Source organism: Hordeum vulgare, chromosome 3H (assembly GCF_904849725.1).
Source record: "Hordeum vulgare subsp. vulgare chromosome 3H, MorexV3_pseudomolecules_assembly, whole genome shotgun sequence".
NCBI lineage: Eukaryota > Viridiplantae > Streptophyta > Magnoliopsida > Poales > Poaceae > Hordeum > Hordeum vulgare.
The window spans coordinates 514189012-514212126 of NC_058520.1; the positions used below are offsets into that span (position 1 = coordinate 514189012).

At 46.9% G+C, this 23115-nt stretch overlaps 2 protein-coding genes across 2 annotated transcripts; one reads left to right on the plus strand and one right to left on the minus strand.

Annotated features, from left to right (window-relative positions):
• Positions 1-9174: 9174 nt before the first annotated feature.
• On the plus strand, positions 9175-12079 carry LOC123440354 (pectinesterase-like). Its single transcript, XM_045116924.1, has 2 exons — positions 9175-10243; positions 11199-12079. The coding sequence occupies exons 1-2, from the start codon at positions 9289-9291 to the stop codon at positions 11888-11890; spliced, it is 1647 nt and encodes a 548-aa protein (XP_044972859.1). The 5' UTR covers positions 9175-9288; the 3' UTR covers positions 11891-12079.
• A 6945-nt stretch (positions 12080-19024) lies between these two features.
• LOC123444597 (disease resistance protein SUMM2-like) lies at positions 19025-22412 on the minus strand. The gene has a single exon (XM_045121378.1). The coding sequence runs from the start codon at positions 22058-22060 to the stop codon at positions 19337-19339; it is 2724 nt and encodes a 907-aa protein (XP_044977313.1). The 5' UTR covers positions 22061-22412; the 3' UTR covers positions 19025-19336.
• Between the last annotated feature and the right edge of the window lie 703 nt (positions 22413-23115).

A 23115-nucleotide genomic window follows, 5' to 3' on the forward strand; every position in this document is an offset into this window, starting at 1 on the left:
CCTTTTGAGATAAGAATTTCACGTGGGCACGAATGTCTTGACATGGTGTTCATGTGCCTTACCATCGCACTCATATTTCAAGAATTGCTTGTGTAGTTCATATCATGAGAATCATGTGTTTCATTTTTCTTCTCGGGCATTTTGAGTCTGAGGTGTCCCGACACCAGTCCGATCTGAATCTCGCACAGATATGATGGTTGGAACATTTCCCCAATAATTATAACCTTGGTCTTTATGTAACCGGTACGGTGGTGTCTTGTCTGGCACACCGGTCCGAAGGACCTATTGTTATAAATTCTCCCATATGTAAGATTCGCCATCCTTTCATGCGGAAACTATATGACTTATTTCATAGGTTGTTCCTCGTGGATCCTTTTGTATGCCCAAGGTCCGGCCTATATCGGATGGCCATGTCAATGCTATCCCAAAGCACGAATGTGGTACTTCAAAGTTCAACAGGAACATTGGAAGCGCAATGCTAAATTGTTCCTGATCAATTATCCAAACCGTATGGTATGGGTAAACATCATGAATCTTCTTGCCTCTTTGTCTAAATGATTATGTACTTTATGACCTACCTTGTATATCGTACCCTATGTTTTCCTCGGGAATGGTATACTTTAGATTCTTTGTGTGTGTGAATACATTTTCCTTCCTATTGGTCTGTTTGACCATTCTTGTGACATAACTTATCTAAGAAGTGTTAATTCCCTACTTAGGTAAAATTCTCGGTATACGACTCTGTCAGTAAGACCCTGTTAGTATTGTGGATAACATTCCGGTAATCGCCGATGGACGAGAACCTTGCCTATTGGTCCGCCTCGTTCCAACGAGCAGGAAGATGGTTCTATTCGTCCCCCGCCCTTGGTACCGATGTTGTTCCAACATAACCTACAAGTTATCCTCTGACATGTCTTACTACCAATACCGTACAAGATGTCACCCCTCTAGCTACTCCCGACCCACATGGTAGACCCATAACCCAAAGTTCCACAGGATTGAAACCTGACTCTCCTATATATCCTTGACTCCATGGTATCCTTTACACTTGGCTTCGTATGGAATTCCAGAGCCATCGTTCAATGGGCCGATCACTCTTCGGTCCGGATATTATCCAACCTACTAAAGATCAAGTCCGCATTATTCATGATAATCTAAAGGCTGCTCAGTCTCATCAGAAGAGTTAGTATGACCGTCATCATCAAGATATGGTCTATCAACCTGGCGAAAAGGCTTATCTTCGTGTCACACCAATGAGAGGTGCACACCATTTCGGAATTAAGGGCAAGTTAGCTCCTCGTTATATTGGTCCTTTCACTGTTCTCGAAAGGCGTGGAAGAGTGGCTTATCAATTGGAACTGTCGGCGAACCTTTCTCAGGATCACGATCTCTTCCATGTTTCTCAGCTCCGGCGCTGCTTCAAGGACCCTATTCGAGCAGTTGATCATGGTATGCTTGAGCTGCAACAAGACCTCTCTTATAAAGAGCATCCGGTCCGCATTCTCGACCAAGCTGAACGTAAGACTTGTCGCAAAGTCACCAAGTTCCTCAAGGTGCAGTGGTCAAATCACTCTGAAGATGAAGCCACTTGGGAACGCGAGGATCATCTTCGTGATGAATACCCCGGGCTTTTTCCCTCTACCTCTTAATTCTCGGGACGATAATTCTTGTTAGTAGGGGAAAATTGTGACATCCTCGACTTTTTCTACAGTAATGATTGTAATTAAGCGACAGTGATCCCGCGCTAATGATTCCACGATATCGTTAATGATATCAAGTATCTCGTGATGGTTGAAACCGCATCAACGTTCGATGCTTTAAGATGAAGTCAAACGAGGAAAGAATTCGATTGATGAAATGAAAATGTCAGGGGAGTTATAAAAATTCCCTAGCGAAGTATAAAAATGAATCGAGCACTTTTGGAATATTTGATAAGCCCATATTTAGAGGTGAAGCCTTAAACAAAATAAGTAAAGAGAAATATAGTAAATGTAAAAGAAATAAATAAAAGAAAGAAGTAAAAGTATATAAAATAAATTATAAGAGATAGTAAATAAAATTAGGTACTAAAAAGACTTAGAAATAATAGAAAAATAAAAAGAAAAAGAAAAAAGAAAAATAAAAAGAAAAAAAAACCCCACCCCGTGGCCCAACTGGGCCTAGAGGCCCAGCCGGCCAGGCCACGCCCACCCCCCAAACCCTAGCGAGCGCTTCACCCCTTCCCTGCCTCGCTCGGTTCCCCACCCCGCCGCCACCTTCTCCCTCTCGCTCTCCACTTTCCCACGACACCCGAGCCCCCCCTCGTGGCTCTCTCACCCTCTCTCTCCCACGAACCCACCCCACCGAGCCGAGCCCCAGATCCCCACCTCACCCCGCCAGATCTCCCTCTCCCTCCACCGACCTCTTACTCCCCACCCCGAGGCCTCCTCCTCCCCTCGTGCCTCCATATCTCCCTCCCTACCCCGAGGCCTCCCTCCTCTCGGCCTCGCCTCACTCCCCACCGGCCATCCCGACAACCACCTCGGCTAGTTCCCCCCCCATCCCGGCGACCACCATCCCTCCGGCGAGCCACCCCCGTCGACCGAGCCCCTCCCGTCGGCCTCCCCTGCCTCACCAACCGGCCGAGGCCGGGCCCCATCTCGCTAGCCGGAGCTCCCCCTCGGGCTCCATCCTGGGCCCCCTCTCGGCACGACCTCGCCGGCACGTCACCACCGCCATCACCGTCACCGCAACGTCTTCCTCCTCTTCGTCTACTCCGCCTCACGAGAACTCCGGCTTCACCGGGCCCTCCCGTCAACATCGGTGAGCCCTTCCTCGGGCTCCTCCCCCATCTCGTCCCCCTCGCCGTCCCGGTTCCGTTCCGGCAAACGGGGCTCCGATACGTTGATGTTTGACTCCGGTAGGAGGAGATGAAGTTGGCTCTCTTCTATGTTCAGAAAGTTAACATAGACTCTGTGTTATTTGTTAACAAAGAGACTTGTGAGAGATGAGAGTTAGAAAGAAATAAAAACAAGTGATGTATTCCGTATGTATGTATTTGATGCTCGTATTTATGTATGTATTTGTGTATATAGGTATATGAAGAATACAATATTTGTATGATTATGTATCTGTGAGTAAAACCGAGTATTTGGCCTAAAGCCACTTAGCGGTGGGGCCAACGCACCCCGCTGTCTATGACAGGGGGGCCAACGCGATAATTGAGAAAAGTAAATATTAAAATATAAAAATAAAAATAATGTTTTTATTAAACAAATAAATAGATATATCAGTTAATTAGTTAATTGGATAATTAGATAATTAGAGTATGACACGTGGGTCCCCCACTAAATTAATCTAATTAATTAATATTTAATCTTAATTAAAACTTGTGCCTATGACGTTCGGGACCCGCTGGTCAGTTGACCAGTCAACTGTTGATGTCAGCATGACATCATGTTGATGTCATAATAACATTTTATTAAATTATTAAAATCTATTTTAAATTCCTAATTATTGAATAAAACTTTAAAAAATTAATATTAAATAATCCGTAAGTCAGATCAAATTATTTTCAACGTGAAAGTTGATCAGCAGAATGAGACGAACCCGGATATACGGTCCATTTGTCTGTCACGCGTCCCTAGCATAGCAAACATGGAACATTTCCATCGTTTCCAGTATGACCGGTAGTAGCCCGAGACGCGGAAAATATCGTCAGATATTCTTCCGACCCGTCAATGACGGATGTTGCTGCGTTAGCTCATGTCTAGCCTGCATCTTGCCATGTCATGCTTTGTGTTGCACCGTTGCTGTTATTTATTGTTTCTTCCCCCTTTTCTTAACGGTAGACCCCGAGACTCACGCTGCTGCCGGGTACACCTACGACCCTGCCGATGAGTCCTTTGCCGCAGAACAGCAAGGCAAGCAAACCCCCTTGATCATTCCTATATCGCCTATTCTTTCTTCCTCATGCTTGCATTAGAAATTTGCTACTGTTGTAGTTAGCTCCTATATCTGATGCATAGCCTATTTTTGATGAACTGCTACTTTTAGTCATGTACTTTAAATCTGCTTAGTATAGGTGGAGCAGTCATACCCTCAGACCCCGTATTCCAGTTGCCCCGCTTGTTTTCAAATCTCGATCCCTGATCGACGAGCGAGACCCGACACAACACATACACCCCCCTTAGTTGTACGACGCTACAGAGATACTATCGGGTACCGAGGGTGACACCTCGTTAAGTACTCCTGATGATATCTCTGTAGTATAGCTAGTCGGTCGTGGTTATCGAGGTTGATTCCTCTTTCACCATTCCCGATAATGCCCCTGTCGTGCAACCCCTCAAGTGTGGGACCCCCGAGGTTGATTCCTCTAAGCCCACCTTGACGGATACATCGTTCAGAATCCAACGAGGGTGATACCTCGGATTCCCCCCGATGTTATACCCACACAGTTACTCGACCATGTTACTGGGATCTTTGGTGATTAGTTGTAAGACGGGTGGATTCCCGTGAGACTGTGTTGTTGGCCTAATTAAAATGTTAATGGATTTTGGTATTTGATCTGGGTTGTTTGGAGACCTTTTCTCACTAACCGGCTACGCGGGAAGAATTATGGGTACTCGGCGTCGCGGTATCAGCCGAAGCTTTTCAGATGTCAGCAATCGTAGTGGCGAGCGCCCGAGTGGTCCCGAGATGCATTGCGCTTGTGATTAAGGGATGCTAGGACTGACGTCGGCCGCCCTCGCATCGTGCAAGAGTGTGGAGGGGAACTGGGCCCATGAACCCTTTGCTCTTAGGATTTAGACCGGCGGGCTGACCTCTTTGATTAGTCTTAGGTGGGGCTGCGACGTGTCGATATTCCGAGGCCGGGCAGGACCCAGAAAAGTATGTCCGGCCAGAGTGTTATCGAGCGTGAGGGGACATGTGGTGCACCCCTGCAGGGATGAAAATTAACTATTCGAATAGCCGTGTCCACGGTTATAGGACGACTTGGAGTTGTGCCCCGATCTTATACAACTACAATTGTTACTTAACTAGAATTAGTTTGCCTCGGGATTGCTTCCTCGCAGGGAGTCGAGGGAGGATCTTTAGGCGTGACCTCACTTTAATATTGCTGCAACAATATGACTATTAATGTTTTACCCCCCCCCCTATAATACTCTCGTCTATTGCTGCAAGATCCTGAAGATGCTAGTCTTCGATAGGACTAGGCCTTCTCTCTCTGTTCTCGCATTGCTGCAGTCAGTCCACATATAAAACCCCTTCTTTGATACTGGTGCATATTTAGCATAAGTTCTGATGTAAGACTTGCGAGTACTTTGGATGAGTACTCACCGTTGCTTTGCTCCCCCCTTTGTCCCCTTGATCCGTTGTCGCGACCAGATGATGGAGCCCAGGAGATGGAGTTTTCCTGCCGACGCCTGCCGTCCCGATGGTGTCTTCTTTGTGGAGGCCGCTGAAGCCCAGGAGTAGTTAGGAGGTTCCCAGGCAGGAGGCCTCGCCTCGTTCGATCGTGTTCCTTTTGTGCTAGCCTTCTCTAAGGCACCCCATGTTTTATGTCTGTACTCAGATATTGTTGCTTCCGCTGACTCGTGTGTTTATCGAGCTTTTGTATTCTAGCTCTCCAGGCCCCTCGCTTGTAATATGAAGCTTGTATTATTTTTATTTGTGTCTAGAGTTGTGTTGTGATATCTTCCCATGAGTCCTTGGGTTTGATCGTACGCATTGCGTGTATGATTAGCTACGATTAAACCGAGGGCGTCACAACGTCACATGTCTCCTGCACAACGGGTGCTGGAAAAGGCGGACCAGCTGGTACATATGCCTCGCAAGGGTTTCAAGTCATCAACAATTAATTAAAGAAGTATCTTTTAAACATAACATGAATAGACATGAAACAAATTAAATAAGAACGAATTAGTAGTGTGCTACCAAACACATATGAAAAACTAATTATGACTGTGCTACCAAACACATATGAAAACTAATTATGAGTGTGCTATCAAACACGTATTCAAAATTGGTAAGTATATTAAAGATCTCAAATAAAAATATAAAGATACTATAAATAGTCTAGTATATATATAAATGCTACTTGGGTCCAAAATGTATAGCAACATCCTAAAGGGAGGCTACTAAAGGAATTGTCAAGTTTTTATATTTAATTAAAAGGAACATGGTCAATAGATAGTCATATCCTATTTAATGTGCCTATCTAAACTTGAAGCCTATCCTCCAAAATCCTATCTCTCACATCCACTCATATCTCTCATTGTTCCTTCTAGAGATATTTGAGAGGTGATACTAAAGCTTGTGACAATTACTTTGAGGTGTTTTACATGCAACAATTGCAACACATTGATACTAAACATCAGTCACTCTAAACAAAGGAGGGAATATACCATATAACAATTACTTTGAGGTGTTTAAATGCAACAATTGCAAAACATTTGCTAATTAGGCTTAGTAATTTGCTAATGAGGAAATATACCTACTACCATCGGGCAACTGACCCTAACGCTAAGCAAAATGAGAGAGGAAGGGGGCGTCAAACTTACCGTGAAGGTGCTCGAGGGCGTCGGACGAAGGCGGCGCCGACGTCCGATGGAGCGGCGACGACATCGGACAGCGCGGCGACAGGGATCGAAAGGAGGACGGGGTGGAGTTGGATTCGAGAGGAGGACGAAAGGAGGATAAGTTTTTTTACTGCATCGATCGACGGTGTTAAAACCGACTAGTGCTGGCGTAGGCCTAATGGGCGTAATGTGCAACGTCGGGCCTAATTTGGCAACGCCAGCACTAAGCTATGGCGTGCGAATTTGGCCGATGTCAGCACTATTTAAAAGTATTAGCGTTGCGACAGTGAGAAATTACGCGCCACAAATAAAAGTTATGGCTAGCCATTTCTTCACTTGTGAATTAAGGATCACCTATTTTGTTATACTAGATGATACTTTGTGCTTTGCTACCTGAATTGGTTGCAATATAATTTTCAGTGAGATACGGTTGGAATAAATATTCATATTTATATTAATAATATAAGAACTAAAATCTAAAATAAATATTTCCCCATCCTAAATTATTGATCGTAAAAATGGATAAAAATTAATGTATTTGGAACTAAAATATGTTTAGACATCCATCTCTTCGATAAGTAATTTTGGATGAAGGGAGTGCAATTAGTTGTATTTAATTATTATGTGGTTGTAAAATGTTTTTAGATATTAGTAGCATAATATAATGGTAACCACGTTTCAATGCATTATGGCATGTTGTGGTGAGCATTTCCATGTCCATGGACGATGGCGTGTGGTAAGTGATTTTGTAAAAAAAATGTCCATACGTTATTTTTACATGTTGCGAACTCAAGTGAGTTGTGATGCAAACACATGAATGATATGTTGCGAAGATTTTTGCAAGCACATTTGGTAGAAGCGAGTATTTAGTCTTTTCCGAACATGTAGTCATGGAGTTCTCGCCTGTAAGATTCTTGCAAGAACAATGTGGATGGGGCTCTTTTCCCCTATCATGCTTATATTCATGATACTCACACTTGTGCATATTCTAGAAAAAAAAATGTTGCGAAGATTCCGAAAACCTACGAGAAATGTAGTGTTCATGATGCAAGTGTTTCTTCTGTTGATACGAGCGTTGGCTATATATGTGAATGTTTTTCCTCGGCAACTTTGTTTTGACTAATGAAGATTTTCACATATTTTTTGCTGCATTGACATATTTAAGATGTTGTTGACATCATTTTTCCTCTTTTCTATATACCGCGTTAGAAAATGCTACGACGATGCTGCAAATGTGTAAAACAATGTTGTGCGTAGGGAGTTTTATTGCGGGGATCAAAGGGTGGGGGAGACGGCCGATTTGGGCCGAGTGGTTGACACATAGCACTGGCCAATATTTCTGAAAAATGAACTTTTGTCCTTGGATTTTTTTTAACAGAATACACACGCAAGCACTCATATACACGCGCACACCCTACCTCTATGAGCACCTCCGAAAGACTGAGCCGACATATCAACTTAAGATTTACGTAGTCACCATAGACGCTTCGTTGTCAACGAGAACGTCTCCTTTCACTGAATGCGCATCATCAGAAATTCTAAAATAAATTCAAAAATAAATACGAGCACGAGGGTTTGAACCCTGGTGGGCCGGGGATACCGTAATATCTCTAACCATCCAACCATAGGGTTGGTTCACGTCCTTAGATTTATAACCCATGCCCCCTTCGTTCACAAATATAAGATGTTTAGATATTTTCATACGAACTGCCTACGGATATATATGAATAAACAGACACGCTAAAACGTGTCTATATATACATTCCATTCACAAAAAGTTAGAACATCTTATGTTTGTGAACAGAGAGAGACATGCTTGCAACATGGTCTTTTTCGGATATTGAACAGTTCTACAGCAAACCATTTGTTTCTGACTTCTCAGCGTAGAGAGCTCCTCGCACAACATCGATCCATTTGTTTTCGCCAACGGGGAGTTTATCTGGTGCACCGGTGAATCAGATGCCCGTAACACATTTTAAAATGTTTGAATATTTTTGAAAATAATTAGCACATTCACACAACATCGATATATGTTTTCGCAAAATTTTAAATTAAAATTCTAAACATTGCTTGAGGCACACATTTTTTAGGCATGATCGAGATACAAGAGTAACAAATTTGACATTAAGTAGTCATAACATAACATGAGCTTTAGATTTGGCTCATTGTCACATTGTTGTCAAAATTTCCTTTTTCTTTATCTCATGCAATGTTTCGAATTTGGCAAATTTTAACATGCTCCTTCTTACCCTCTCCTTTTACATGTAAGATAACAAGATAAAAGTTAATCAGAGCATTAATTAATAAAATCAATGATTTAGATCTATTATATACTTTTACCTCTCACATTAAAAGAGGGGTTAAGAAGAAGCATGTTAAAACTACTATCTCAATTTTGATATAAATTTTATAACAACATACATTGATGCTGTGTCAATGTATTATATTTTTTCAGATTTTTTTAAATATTTTAAAATATGATATTGCATCCGGTGCACCCGTAGCACGGGCGCACCAGATACATTCCCTGATCCAACGAGTTGCGCACAACGTACATCCCACAACCACAACTCCTATCGACAGCAAAATTCATCAAATCAGTAGAGCTGTTAGGCTGGCCAGATCATGCACTTGCGTATATAACCCACTAACACAGACTCGACAGTCGACACGAACCACCGTCTCACAAGTGCATTTCTAACTTCTAATCCTCTACACAACAATCGCCATGGATCCGCCCAACGAGCGCCTTCTCCCTTCTCCGTCACAGAGAAGCCGTTCCCCGATCAAAGCTCTCTTGGTCACACCGATCTTCCTCGGCAGTACTCTGCTATGCTTTTGCGCCGCCGCCTTCCTCCTCCTCAGCCCTGCCACGGTGGACCTCTGCACGAACTCTCCGGACCCGGCCTCGTGCCACGCCATCGTCGCCGACGCCGTCCTGACGTCTCCGGGCGCGCACCCGAGCCGCCCGTCGCAGGTGCTTCGCGCAATAATCGACAGGTCCCTCTACCAGCATGACGCGGCCGCCGTTGCGGTCGCCGACATGCACCGGCGCGCCAGCGACCCCAGGCAGCGCGCGGCGCTCGCGGACTGTGTCCAGCTGATGGAGCTGGCGCGCGAACGTCTCGCCGGCGCGGCGGACCGCGCCAAGGTGGCGCCCGAAGACGCGCGTACGTGGCTCAGCGCGGCGCTCACCGACCACGTGACGTGCCTCGACGGCCTCGACGGCGGGCCGCTGCGCGACGCCGTGGGGGCGCACCTGGAGCCACTCGAGTCCCTCGCGAGCGCGTCGCTCGCCGTGCTCAACGCTGTCGGCTCCGGCACGGCCGCCGCCGCCGACATTGCTCGGGACGTGGCAGCAGACGAGCTTCCATCATGGTTGCCGACCGCAGACCGCGCGCTGCTAGAGCTAGAAGGAGCGCGCGCCGTTCAGCCGGACGTGGTGGTGGCCAAGGACGGGAGTGGCAAGTACACGACGGTGCAGGCGGCGGTGGACGCGGCGCCGGACGGCGGCAAGAGCCGGTACGTGATCTACGTGAAGAAAGGGGTGTACAAGGAGAACCTCGAGGTGGGGAAGAAGAAGCGCAAGCTGATGATCGTCGGGGACGGCATGGACGCGACGGTGATCACCGGCAGCCGCAACGTGGTCGACGGCGCCACCACTTTCAACTCGGCCACCCTAGGTAAGGATGCTTCTTGTTCTCTCTTAACTTTGTGTCTTTCCGAGATTCGCACTAATTTCCTCATGTACGTATGATTTATGAACGCGATTGCACCTTTAGTATGTTCGATAAACTTTAGTTTCTTTCTTTCTATCATCATGAAAGGACCGCATCAAAGTCAGTGGTTGCCGGGCTGAAAGCCTGAAACCATGTTGCCTTTCGGCCTTTGCATTGCCACCTTCTGGTAGCGCAATAGAGACGAGACGATCCCTGGCATCACAAAATCAATCTGTTTTGCGAAGAACATGCATACTCCAAGATGTACGGTGCGCGTACGTTTATGACAGACAATGCTCAACACACTGATTGCTGGCCATAAACCAGTCACCTAAATTTAGTTGGACAAGTTTGGTACCTGTTCTTGCGATGTTAGTACCGGTTATTACCCGAAAAGAATCGACAGCGGGATCTACATCACAAAGACAATGATGGAAGAAACAGAGAAAAATACTAGTAGCACATATGGAGCATTTTCCACGACTAGTTATCAAAAGCACTAGCTTTTTGTTTCCATCACCACCTAGCTAGCTCTCTTAAGCACCACGGTGATGCATCCCATAACGCGCACAATTAATACTGCACGTGTACGTACGTATGTGTGTACGGGTATACGTACTCAAAGGGCTCATGGATGACTCACCTTCTTTGGTTAAAGCTAAAGGCGTGTATAATGGTTAATAAGATGAATTATCTTTTAAAGATGATAAAAAAAGTATCTTATATGACACTTTTAAGATAGCACCATTGTATATGTTCTAATGGCGTCTCGAATTAAGCGGCCAAGCGGGCAGTCACCGAGGACTAACGGTTGCGTTATTCTGTGTCGAACTGAAACGTTGCAGCCGTGGCTACAGCTAACGCCGTCTCGAATTAAGCGGACAGTCGCTAAGGAATAACGGTCGTGTCAATGTTGCAGCCGTGGCGGCCGACGGGGTGATCCTACAGGACCTCAGGATCGAGAACACGGCGGGGCCCGAGAAGCACCAGGCGGTGGCCCTGCGCGTGAGCGCCGACCGCGCCGTCATCAACCGCTGCCGCGTCGACGGCTACCAGGACACCCTCTACGCGCACCAGCTCCGGCACTTCTACCGCGACTGCGCCGTCTCCGGCACCGTCGACTTCGTCTTCGGCAACGCGGCCGCCGTGCTCCAGGGCTGCGTGCTCACCGCGCGCCGGCCCGCGCGCGGCCAGAAGAACGCGGTCACCGCGCAGGGCAGGACGGACCCGAACCAGAACACCGGCACGTCCCTCCAGCGGTGCCGCCTCCTGCCGGCGGACGACCTGGCGCCCGTGGCCGAGGCGTCCCCGACGTTCCTCGGCCGGCCGTGGAAGGCATACTCGCGGACGGTGTACATGCAGTCGTACCTGGGCGCGCACGTCCACCCGAGGGGGTGGCTGGAGTGGGACGGCGACTTCGCGCTCAGGACGCTCTTCTACGGGGAGTACGCCAACGAGGGGCCAGGGGCCGGCACGGCCGGGCGGGTCAAGTGGCCGGGGTACCGCGTCATCACGGACCGGAGCGTGGCCGTGCAGTTCACCGTGGGGCGGTTCATCCAGGGCGCCAACTGGATCAAGGGCACGGGCGTGGCATACGACGATGGGCTCTGATCTCCGTGGTTGCTGGCCCTTCGTTTGATGTTTGTTTACTCCCCCGAATCTGCAATGACAGTTCTAGCGACGGGCCGTTCGATCACCACGGCATCCTAAATAAAAGTGATTTATCTGTCATGTCACTCGTGTGTTACATGTAATCTTGTGGCCTTGGTAAGCACAAGCATAAAAAATGTGAGTTAATTATCTCTACTTCACTAACATTTGCATAATAGCCGAACTATCATTACAGTTACAGTTATGCTAAGTTTTCAGGTCAAAAACGCCCGTGGCCGTCTGTCGGTCAACTCGGCATATAAATTGTTGCGGTTCGGTGGCATGGCTGCCCCCTATGTTGCATCCATCTGGGGGGCGCGTGCACCGTCGAGGGTGAAATTCTTCTATTGGCTCATGGTGCAACGCCGTATTTACACGCGCGATGTGTTACTTAGGAAGTGCATTATGGTTGCGGACCCCGCAGGGTGTCCCATTTCTCAGCAACGATGGAGAGCGCGGATTATCTGGTCTTCTCCCGTCCCTTCGTTGCCAGCTTCTGGACGGCGGTTGGTGTTTCCATCAGTGGCGCATGTGTGGACTGTGTGGAATCACTGGCTTGATCAGCTGGTTCTGTGGTGCAGTCTGCGGCTGAATTCTCCATGCTCTGCTGCTGGCAATTATGGAAACACCGAAATGTTGTCGTGTTTTAGGGACAACCTCCCTATCTTGCACGGGCCCTCAACTGCTGTCATGAAGATGCACTGTTGTGGTGGGGTCGGCTGCACAAAGACTGTCGATCTCATGTTGAAAGTTGAAACCTGGTTGATGACTCTCTCGTCTTAGTTTCGTTTTCGGGGATTCGTTCCCCTCCCTTCTCTCTCACCTTCCATGTAATTCTTCATGGTTTCTTTTGAGGGGTATGTAATTCTTCATGGTGCCCTTGGATGCTTGTAATCATTTGGGTTTTGGCCCGTCTGATTAATATATTCAGGTGGGGGAAACTCTCTCCCCGATGAAAAAAAAACCAAAGGACAATGTAGGCATATGTAGGTGTACCAAAAGATAAAATAAATTAAAAATCATAGACCGATGCAAGTGCATGTAGTCATCTGACTTTGGCAATCATTTCCCCTACCATGATGGTAACAAAAGTCTTATGGTTGGCTCATTGTTTTTTTCATGTTCTAGTATTGGTTGCATATGTACATTCTCTTCCTTTGTCGTGTTCCCTCATCCAAAACAAGAGAAAAGTGACACCATCTAGAATCGATGAGCTTTTCGTACTTTATGTTGCTTCATCTTTTCCTCTATAGCGCGGAGTTGTGTTGTGATGTCGTCGATTTTGAAACTGTGCCAGGCAACCTTGTGCATTGTGAGAGCCCATGGTACTGGTTTGGTTAAATTGCATTTTTTAGAGAAGTTGATTTACATCTATTCGAGGCCCTCAATTTTTATTTTACATCTATTCGATCAATTAGGTCTGGGACATGATTTATTTCAAAAGCCCATGGTACAATTTCTACTCCCTCTTTTCCTTCTTCGACCCTCCCAGTGCCTAGTTGGGGTTGCGTTAGGTACCCCAGAACTCGACCGGTCGAGTCTCTGTTCTCTCGTCGCCGACTCTGGTCGCCGTCGACTCGCAGATTCGCCCCGGTCGCTGCCGGCTGGCCGAGTGGAACCCGACACCTCCCAAATCCCGATTCCCGAATCGCCAAGTCCCACAGATTCGCTGTTCACAACAACGCTAGAATCGGGAATTCTGGATTGCAGCAACTCGAGGTATATCGGCGGCCACAGTGGCAGAACTAGTCCCAAATTACGCCTAGGGCTAAACAAGCCTAAATGATGCATTCTAGTAATTTTATATATTTTGTAAGAAGGGATTACAAAGGTTATTGTTTCTAGGCCTAGGGCTATAGCCCCAACTGCCCTAGGCCTGTCTCTGCCACTGGGCGGCCGTGATGAAAAGGACGTGGATGTCGCCTAGAGGGGGGGGGTGAATAGTCGCTTTAAAATAATTAAGGTTTAGGCTTGAACAAATGCGGAATAAAACTAACGTTTAATATGTCAAGCACAAAACCTAGAAACAACTAGGCTCACCTATGTGTACCAACAACTTATGCTAAGCAAGTTAAACAACTAAGTGATAGCAAGATATATTACAATAAACAATATGTCTATCACAAAGTAAAGTGCATAAGTAAAGGGTTCGGGTAAGAGATAACCGAGGTATGGGGAGACGATGATGTATCCCGAAGTTCACACCCTTGCGGATGCTAATCTCCGTTAGAGCGGTGTGGAGGCACAATGCTCCCCAAGATGCCACTAAGGCCACCGTAATCTCCTCACGCCCTCGCACAATGCAAGATGCCGTGATTCCACTAAGAGACCCTTGAGGGCGGTCACCGAACCCGTACAAAATGGCAAACCTTGGGGGCGGTCACCGAACCCGTACACGTGGCAACCCTTGGGGGTGGTTACCGGTACCCGTACAAATTGCTCGGGGCAATCTCCACAACCTAATTGGAGACCCCGACGCTTGCCCGGAGCTTCACACCACAATGATTGAGCTCCAAGACACCACCAAGCTTCTAGGACGCCAAAGCATCCACGAAGAACAATATCTAGGGTACTAAGTACCAAAGGTAATAAGCTTCTCAAACTTCACTTCCACGTATCACCGTGGAGAACTCAAACCGATGCAACTAATGCAATGGCAAGAACACACGAAGTGGTCAAGTCCCTCACACCCAAATCCCTCCACAACAACGAAAGCTATGGAGAAATATGAGAGGAAGAACAAGGAGCGCACAAAGAACTCCAAGATCAAGATCCAAGGGGTTCCCCTCACATAGAGGAGAAAGTGATTGGTGGAGATGTGGATCTAGATCTCCTATCTCTTCTCCCTCAAGAACAAGCAAGAATCATTGGAGGGATTGAGAGTAAGCAAGCTCTAAGAATGTCAACAATGGAGGTAGAACAAGAGCTCAACGGATAGATAAAGCCAAGGGGGAAGAAGACCCCCTTTATATAGTGGGGGAAGGAATCAGACCGTTACCCCCACTCTCTGCCCGAGCTCCAGCGGTACTACCGCTGGCACTCCAGCGGTACTACCGCTGACTGTAGCGGTACTACCGCCAGCTAGCGGTACTACCGCTGGCTGCAGCGGTACTACCGCTGGGCCCCTGGTAGTGCAAAGGCACTACCACCGCCAAGAAAGTCTTCGCAAAAAGGTCCGTCCACGAACAACCGGTAGGCAGGCGGTACTAAGCTCCTGGAGCGGTACTACCGCTGACCAGGGGCGGTACTACCGCCAGCCAGCGCTACTACCGCTAGGGCCAGCGGTACTACCGCCAACTCTAGCGGTACTACCGCTAGGTCCAGCGGTACTACCGCTCGCCACTGAAACAGCCATAACTTTCGCATATGAGCTCCGAATCGAGCAAACCCAAGCTTGTTGGATTCAGGACGACAAGAGCTATCCAAACAGCGACCAACGAAGATGACCCAACATCGAAAATGCAGATATGAAAATGCCAATGATATAGAGGATACCATGCAAGCACCAATGCCAATGATATATGACGTTGGTGCTTGCATTTTCCTTTGTCCATCAGATACCATAGCAGATATGACGTTGGTGCTGGGAGGAAATCTTAAGACCATGCAGATATGAAAATGCCAATGATATAGAGATGTGAGTCCTCTATGAATGAAGAACCGGCAAAAACTCCAACATCGAAAACATCATAGTAGATGCATATGGACTCCGTTTTCGATGAACTCGAGCTTGTCACGAAGATGACCATAAGCTCTAAAACTCACAAAGAGAAACACCAAACAAGAACCAAGAAGTATGATGCAAGGATGCAAATGGTTTGAGCTCTCAACGAACGATACGATCAAGCTACTCACTTGAGAGCCCCCCTTGATAGTACAACAATCTATCCTACACAGAAAACCTATCAAGGGCAAACCTATACCTTGCACCTCGTCCTCTTGAGCTAGATGATGATGATCTTGGCTTCCTCAAGATGGACCACCTTTCTTGATTGCGTTGGCTTGATGAAGACTAGTTGATTGCTCCCCCATACTCACTATAGGTGAGCCACTCTTTAGCATATCTTCACAAGTCCATTGCCACCACAATGGACGGCAAGCTTCAAGCATGATATCTTCGTGCTGATCCACTTGAACTTGCACATCGCAATCTTGATGACGATCACAACTTGACGTCATACTTCATGGGTTGTATGAGATCTTCTCTTTGACGTAAGCCCATGGAAACACACCTAACCCCCACATAGAACTCTCACGAAGACCAGGGGTTAGTACACAAACACGTAATGGACAATGCTTACCATACCATGGGATCACTTGATCCCTCTTGGTACATCTTGTACGCTTTGTGTGTTGATCATCTTGATTTACTCTTTGTTTGAGATCTTGATCAACCTTGTGTCTCTATGACCATTCTTTGGATAATACCTTGAATACCACCTTGGTCATCATATAAACTCCTTGAACCCAACAGATGGACTTCAAGAAGTGCCTATGGAGAAATCCTATAAATGTAACTTAAGGCAACCATTAGTCCATAGAAATTGTCATCAATTACCAAAACCACATATGGAGATATATGCTCTAACACGTGAGCTCATCACAGTTTGCAGATAGGTTTTCTTTACATCTTTAGCCAAGTCAAAACTTGGAGACAAGGATACATTTATCACCGTTAGATTTTTAGTAGTATTTGCGATTGCAATTTGCAGCAGACAGAGTAACTGTGTGGTTAAGATTTTTTTTGAAGGCACTGACTAATAGGTTATCTCCTATCAGCAATAGATTGATTTCCCCAAATCAAACTGCATTTATTAAAGGCGGGTATATTCTGGAGAGTGTGGTTCTAGCTCATGAAGTGATTCATGAGGTTAAAAAATCTAACACCCCAGGGCTTGTGCTTAAACTGGACTATGAGAAAGCTTATGATCGAGTTAGTTGGGATTTTCTGTTTGAAATGCTGGAATCAAGGGGTTTTTGCCCTAGGTGGAATTCTTGGATCAAATGTGTGCTGTTTCAAAGCACCTTTAGTGTTAGAATCAATGATACCAGAGGTCCCTATTTTGTAGGTGGAAAAGGTCTTAAACAAGGGGATCCTATATCCCCTCTCCTTTTCAATTTAGTTGCGGACGTCTTCTCTAAGATGCTAAATAAAGCCTCTAATCACGGTTTAATTTCTGAGCTACTGGCTAATGGCATTCCAGGTGGGATAATTAGCCTTCAGTATGCGGATGATACTCTCCTCTTTTTAGAGGACTCTTATGAAAAAGCAAAGAATTTCAAATGGATTCTGTCCTGTTTTGAAAATCTTTCGGGTATGAAAATCAATTTTCATAAGAGTGACCTCATCACTATTAATGTTGATGAAAACATGGCTAATTTTTTTGCGCAGATTTTCTGCTGTAACCTAGGATCATTTGGGAGTGCAGCTGCATTATGACAAATTAAGGAGGGAAGATCTACAACCATTAATTGATAGAATTATTAAGGGCATTTATGGTTGGTTGGGTAGATATCTGACATATAGAGGCAAAATTATCCTACTTTGTGCTTGTATTGTGAGCATCCCAGCCTACCTTATGGAATGATGAAGTTTTCCAAGTGGGCTGTTAATGCTATCAACTCCCAGATGACTCACTTTTTGTGGGGGAATATAGGCGATCAGCACAAATTCCACTTAGCTAACTGGGGTTTGGTATCCAGAAAAAAGGAATTTGGTGGTTTGGGGATACCCAATGTGAGGGAATATAACATGGCTCTGTTGGCTTATTGCGGGAAGAGATTCTTTCTTAATAGTTCCAGTGACTGGAAGAAAGTAATAGCTTATAAGTATAATGTTTCTAACCCGAATATATTCTGGGCCAGACAACAAATATGCTCTCCTTTTTGGAAAAGTGTTTCCTGGGCATTGCAAGCTGCGAGGAACTTTTACCATTGGAAGATTGGTAATGGTGCTAATGTTAGATTCTGGCATGACACATGGGCTGGGGAATGTTCCCTTAAGGTAAAATTTTGGGAGTTGTTTGATATCTGTAATCAACAGGAATGTACTGTGTCCCAGGTCTGGGATGGTACTTCTCTTAGATTATCTTTTAGAAGATGTGTTGATAGTAGAATCATGAATGATTGGGAAAACCTTATTGACCACATTAGAAATTACCCTCTATCTGATTCTCCCGATACACCTGTGTGGCTCCTTGAAGCTAATGGTAGTTATTCTGTAAAATCTTTCTATAAGTGTATCAATTTTGATGGTGTAGTTTCTCCTCTTGGAGAAACATTATGGAAAACACTATGTCCTCGAAAAATACATGTGTTTCTATGGCTTTGTCTGTACAATAAGGTCCTAACTAGAGACAATGTGGCTAAGAGAAAGACTCTAGATGATAATACATGCTTATTTTGCAATGAAGTTGAGTCTGTTCAACATATGTTCTTTGATTGTGTGAACTCTAACCTCATTTGGTCTGTCATTTTTAAGTTTTTTAAAATACATAGAGTTACTTGCATTACTGATGTCTCTTCCTTTTGGAAATTAAACAAAAAGAAATCTGTTCTTAATATGGTGATTGCTGCCTCCTTGTGGAGTACATGGAAATTGAGAAGTGGGTTTTGTTTCGAGGGACGTACATGGAGAGGTCTGAGCTGCAATCTTGCCAAGTTAAGAGGGGTGCTGCAACGATGGGAGGTTCTTTGCGGGGAGCTGTTGAGGATAGCCTGGCTCTGATTTGATCATTTGGTTCTGTAATATCCTTAGACTAAGGCTGCTTTTTGTATCTTATCTGGAGATCTTTAGAGCTGAGCCAGTTATGTAATGGGTAGTTCAGATGCCTCTTTTCGGGACAGTTCCTTTTGGTTCTACCTTCATTGAGGACTTTTTCATTTCCCTTAGTTTGTTATTGAGTCTGGAGGTTGTATGGATGGTAGTTTCTGCTTCATTTGAATAAAATGGGGCAGGGGGGCAACCCCATTCATTCAATTTTTTTTGCAGCAGACAGGCAGAGCACGACATGTAACGAAGTACAGTAACAGATTAGCTGCAATGGCCATACTGCATACGGATTTGGATCAACACTAGGTTGGTACTGGCAGATATTCATACAAACACCCGCTGGTAACTGCTACGATCCATTCATCAAATGTGCATTATCCAGTCCACACACACACACACAAAAGCATAATCTCAAACTAGAATGATGACAGAAGTGCATATAAATCCCTGAATTCAGTGACTGATCAATACCAAGCATCTTTTTGGAAAGTAAAAAAGGGGTGGAGTAAACCTGTTTTTATTTTCTTCGAAACCAACAGAGAAAAGCCCATCGAATATCAGACGCAAAGCCTGGCATAAGTGAGGGGAAATGTATCTCTGAAATTTTGGACCAACATAATACACCAAAACTGAGTTCACTCAACTCCACGGATCAGTGGCTCGTAAGATGCTTTGACCTCATCATCATCCCACTCCAACCCATCCCACCAGTCCCTCGCGCATTTTATCTCCTTCAGTTCCGCGGCAGCGAGTTTGAGCTTCTTGAGGCTTAGACAATCGACGATCTTGAGGCTCTTCAATGACGGGAACCGCAGCATGCATGCGCTGCCGCTCAGCGCCCCGAGCCTTGGTAGGCCATGGAGATACAGTTCCTTAAGTTTAGGGAAGGGCGTGATCACTTTGCAAGTCCCTGCAGCTTGTTCGTCTTCGTCTGCCGCCGCTTCTTGATCTCGGTGGCCGAGTGTGATCAGCTCCTCCAGTCCTTGGCAGTACCAGATGAACAATGACGACAGATTCTCGACGCACCCACCTCTGTATATGATCTTTACCTTGAGAAGGCTCTGCAGGATGATACCCTGCAGGTTATAATGGACGGGATCTTCACACACAATAACCTCACCCATCCTCATAAAATCATAGGGCTGTAAAATGCCGCAATCAGTTTCTTCGCTACCGTCAATGATCACCTCCGCTAGATTGCTGCAGCTTGCGATCCACACTCTCTTCAGGTTTGTCATGTTCTTCCAGAGGTGGCTTGAAGAGAACTCTATCTTTGTCAGGCTAGCACATGCTTTGATCAGCAGATTCCTTGTTGAACCGGCGAGGCGATATGACCGTGCCAATCTCTCTAGTGCCTCGACCGACTGTATTGTGATGTCGATTGCCTTGAGCCTGCGTAGGCTCTCCAGCTCCTGAAAATCAACACCATTTCCGTTCTCACCGACTTTCCAGTCTCCATAACTGAGGTCCATGTACAGAACTTGCAGCATTTTGAGGCTATCTATGAGACCACCTGGGATCATTTCAAGTGGCATATGTGAGAGGAGCAGGAACCGCAGAGTGACCAGTGATCCTAGCTCCCTTGGCAGTGATTTGATGTTTGTGTGGTACAAATCAAGGTACTGCAACTCAACCAATGCACTGATTCCTGAGGGTAATTCACTGATATACGTGTGCGAGAGATCTAATACCCTGAGAGATGGCATGAACTGGAAGAAGCCGTCACATATCTTCTGCAACCATGGGTTGCCTTGTAGGATCAAGGTCTTCAAGAGAGGGCAATTAGGTCTCTCATACAGCTCAAGGATGTTGTTCTTCATGAAACAAATCCGCTCGGCCTCGCTCCATTTCTCTGCACCTGGTGCTTCCTTCAGCCCAGCTCCAGCACGGACAAGCCATTTGGTCTCTTTTGTGCCGAATTCTGATGCTATCCACAGAGCCATCGCGCGGACCATGGGATGCATAGTGATGTGTTCCTCGTCTTTACCTCTTTCCAGCAAAGATGCAATCTTGAGATCACCCAGAAGGTCATGCCCTTTGTTATATATCTCATCCATCTCAGTGTACAGATCATCTATGAAACCTTCGCCGATGCAGTAGCCTATGATCCAATCCTTGGAAATGAAGAAGTCCTGTGGAAACAGCGAGCAATACAGCAGGCAGAGCCTTAGCTTGTCACTGGGCAAGTTGTCATAGCTGTTCTTGAGAGGCATAAGAACGTCCATCTCCATGCCAAGAAGCTGCCACGGGGCAATATTTAGAACAGTGATGGCGTGCTTCCATTCTTTTGCAGTGTGCTTGCTGGCCATCGCCCGTCCGACGGTGATGAGCGCGAGGGGCAGCCCACCACATTTCATGGCTAGTCCAAGCGCCGGGTGCTGGATCTCTGGGCCGGCACGCACGAGGTGTTCGCCGACCTTCTCACAGAAGAGGTCCCAGGCGGGTTGCGGTTCCAGGCACTCCATCTTGAGCTTGCGTCGGACATCCATTCGGTCGCACACGTCCTCGATCCTCGTCGCCACGATGATCTTGCTCTTGGAGTTGTGCTTGGGAACTGGAATGCCGAGCATCCGGAAGTTGAGTGGCTCCCAGAGGTCGTCCAACAGCAACACAAAGTTCATCTTGGTGAGCACCCTGTAGAGCACCCCAGCGCGCTCCTTGGGCGTCCTGTTCTCCCAGCTCAAACCGAGCCGGTCGCCGATGATCTTCTGGATGTCGTCGAGGCTGAACTCCTTGCCAACTTCGATGTAGATGACAACGTTGATGTCCTGCAAGCCGATGAGGAACTCGTTGTTGAACTTGTTGAGCAGCGCGGTCTTGCCGATCCCGGCCATGCCATAGATGCCGACGACGCCGACGTCGCCGCCCCGGACGCAGGCGTGGAGCTCCTGGAGCAGCGCGTCCATGCCAACGACCGGCGCGCTGGGCATCTCCTCGAAGCGGACCTGCACGAGCTCGTCGGCGACCTTGTGGAAGTCGGCCTTGTCCTTGAGGCCGGCGGCCTCGGAGAACGTCTCGTCCGCCTGCTGGCTGAGGCGGTAGGTGGCCCTGAGGCCGGGCGCCTGGTCGGGCGGGAGCTGCAGGCGCGCCTGGTACTCGGCGTGGATCCGGGCGGCGGCGTCCTCGAGCCTGGAGACGCACTCGAGCCACCACTTGACCTGGCTGGTGGCCTCCAGCCCCTGGCGCTCCGCGGTGTCCACCATGCGCTTGACGTCGTCGCGCTTGCTCTTGAGCTCGTCCATCTCGTGGCCCAGCGCGTCGATGTAGTCGCCGCAGGACATGACGTAGCCGAACGTCCGCGCGAAGTAGTCCTTGAGCGGCCGGAACGCCGTGTCCACGATGGACGCCACGAACTCCATCGCCGCCGCGAGCCGAATGCCTCGGTCTCCGCCGAGCGATGCCTGGATTTGATCTGCCAAGAACCTGATCTGGGCAATCTGTGCGGCGAAGGAAGAGGGGCCGAGCGGAATTGGGGGCTAATTACTGAAGGCACGCGCGGCGCGGAGGAACCCGACAAGCTGCAATTGGTGAGGCTACGGGAAATGGACAAATTGGTGGTTGGGTTCCGGAGCTCAGGGTGTAGGATTATCCTTAGCGAAGAAGGAACACGCGGGGTGGAGGAGGAAACCGAGAAATGCACGCCCGCGATGGGGAAGAAGATGGTCGGGGGCGGAGACTTGGACTGCGCAGGGTTGGAGTCCCCGGCTCACTGCGACTGCGGGGAAGGTGGCGACTGGCGTGGCGAGTGTGGTCTGTGATGGTGCTGGCCGCCCTGACTGCGCCGGGACCACAATGGTGTTGGGCGTGCTGTTTGATGTGGTCGCTGTCGAGCGTCCCCGTACAGTTTGATGTGCAAGCAAGACAAAATGCGTGCATAGTGAAGCGCAGACTTTTCAACGCTGATCTCCGATGTCTTCGAGGCGGTCAATGATCGAACCACGGTTTTGTGCCTTTTTAACTATAGTAACCTCTCCGTTGTAACGAAAGAGAAAATAACACATGCTTTAAACGCAATATATTTTCACATGACATCACATTTGTGTTGTTGACGATGGCTTTAGTGTTCACACAACGAAAACGCGTTTGAATGTACAGTCACTCGGAATAAGATGAAAAATATGTTGTTTCTCCCCACGAGGTTTTTTAAAGGTGAGCATATATGGTTAACGATGTTTTCTTTTCTCTCAATTTGGTTATAATTTAATGGATGTTTATTGCAATTTGTATCGTCGCCGGAAAGAGAGAAAAAAAAGACCGTACACTACAGATTAAATTTGCATCAAAAATAATATTTAAGAAGTATTCAACAGCTAAAAATAACATCCTATTTAGATTCTACATATTTTTTTAATCAAATTTCATATATAACATGTTAAAATTGGAGTTACGGTTTAAAAGATATGAATAATTTTGT

Bases quoted from the DNA above. Each gene is read 5' to 3' on its own strand.
- LOC123444597 (XM_045121378.1), bottom strand. From the start codon at position 22,060: ATGGAGTTCGTGGCGTCCATCGTGGACACGGCGTTCCGGCCGCTCAAG.
- LOC123440354 (XM_045116924.1), top strand. From the start codon at position 9,289: ATGGATCCGCCCAACGAGCGCCTTCTCCCTTCTCCGTCACAGAGAAGC. The intron at 10,244-11,198 runs GTAAGGATGCTT...TCAATGTTGCAG, and splicing joins TTTCAACTCGGCCACCCTAG to CCGTGGCGGCCGACGGGGTG.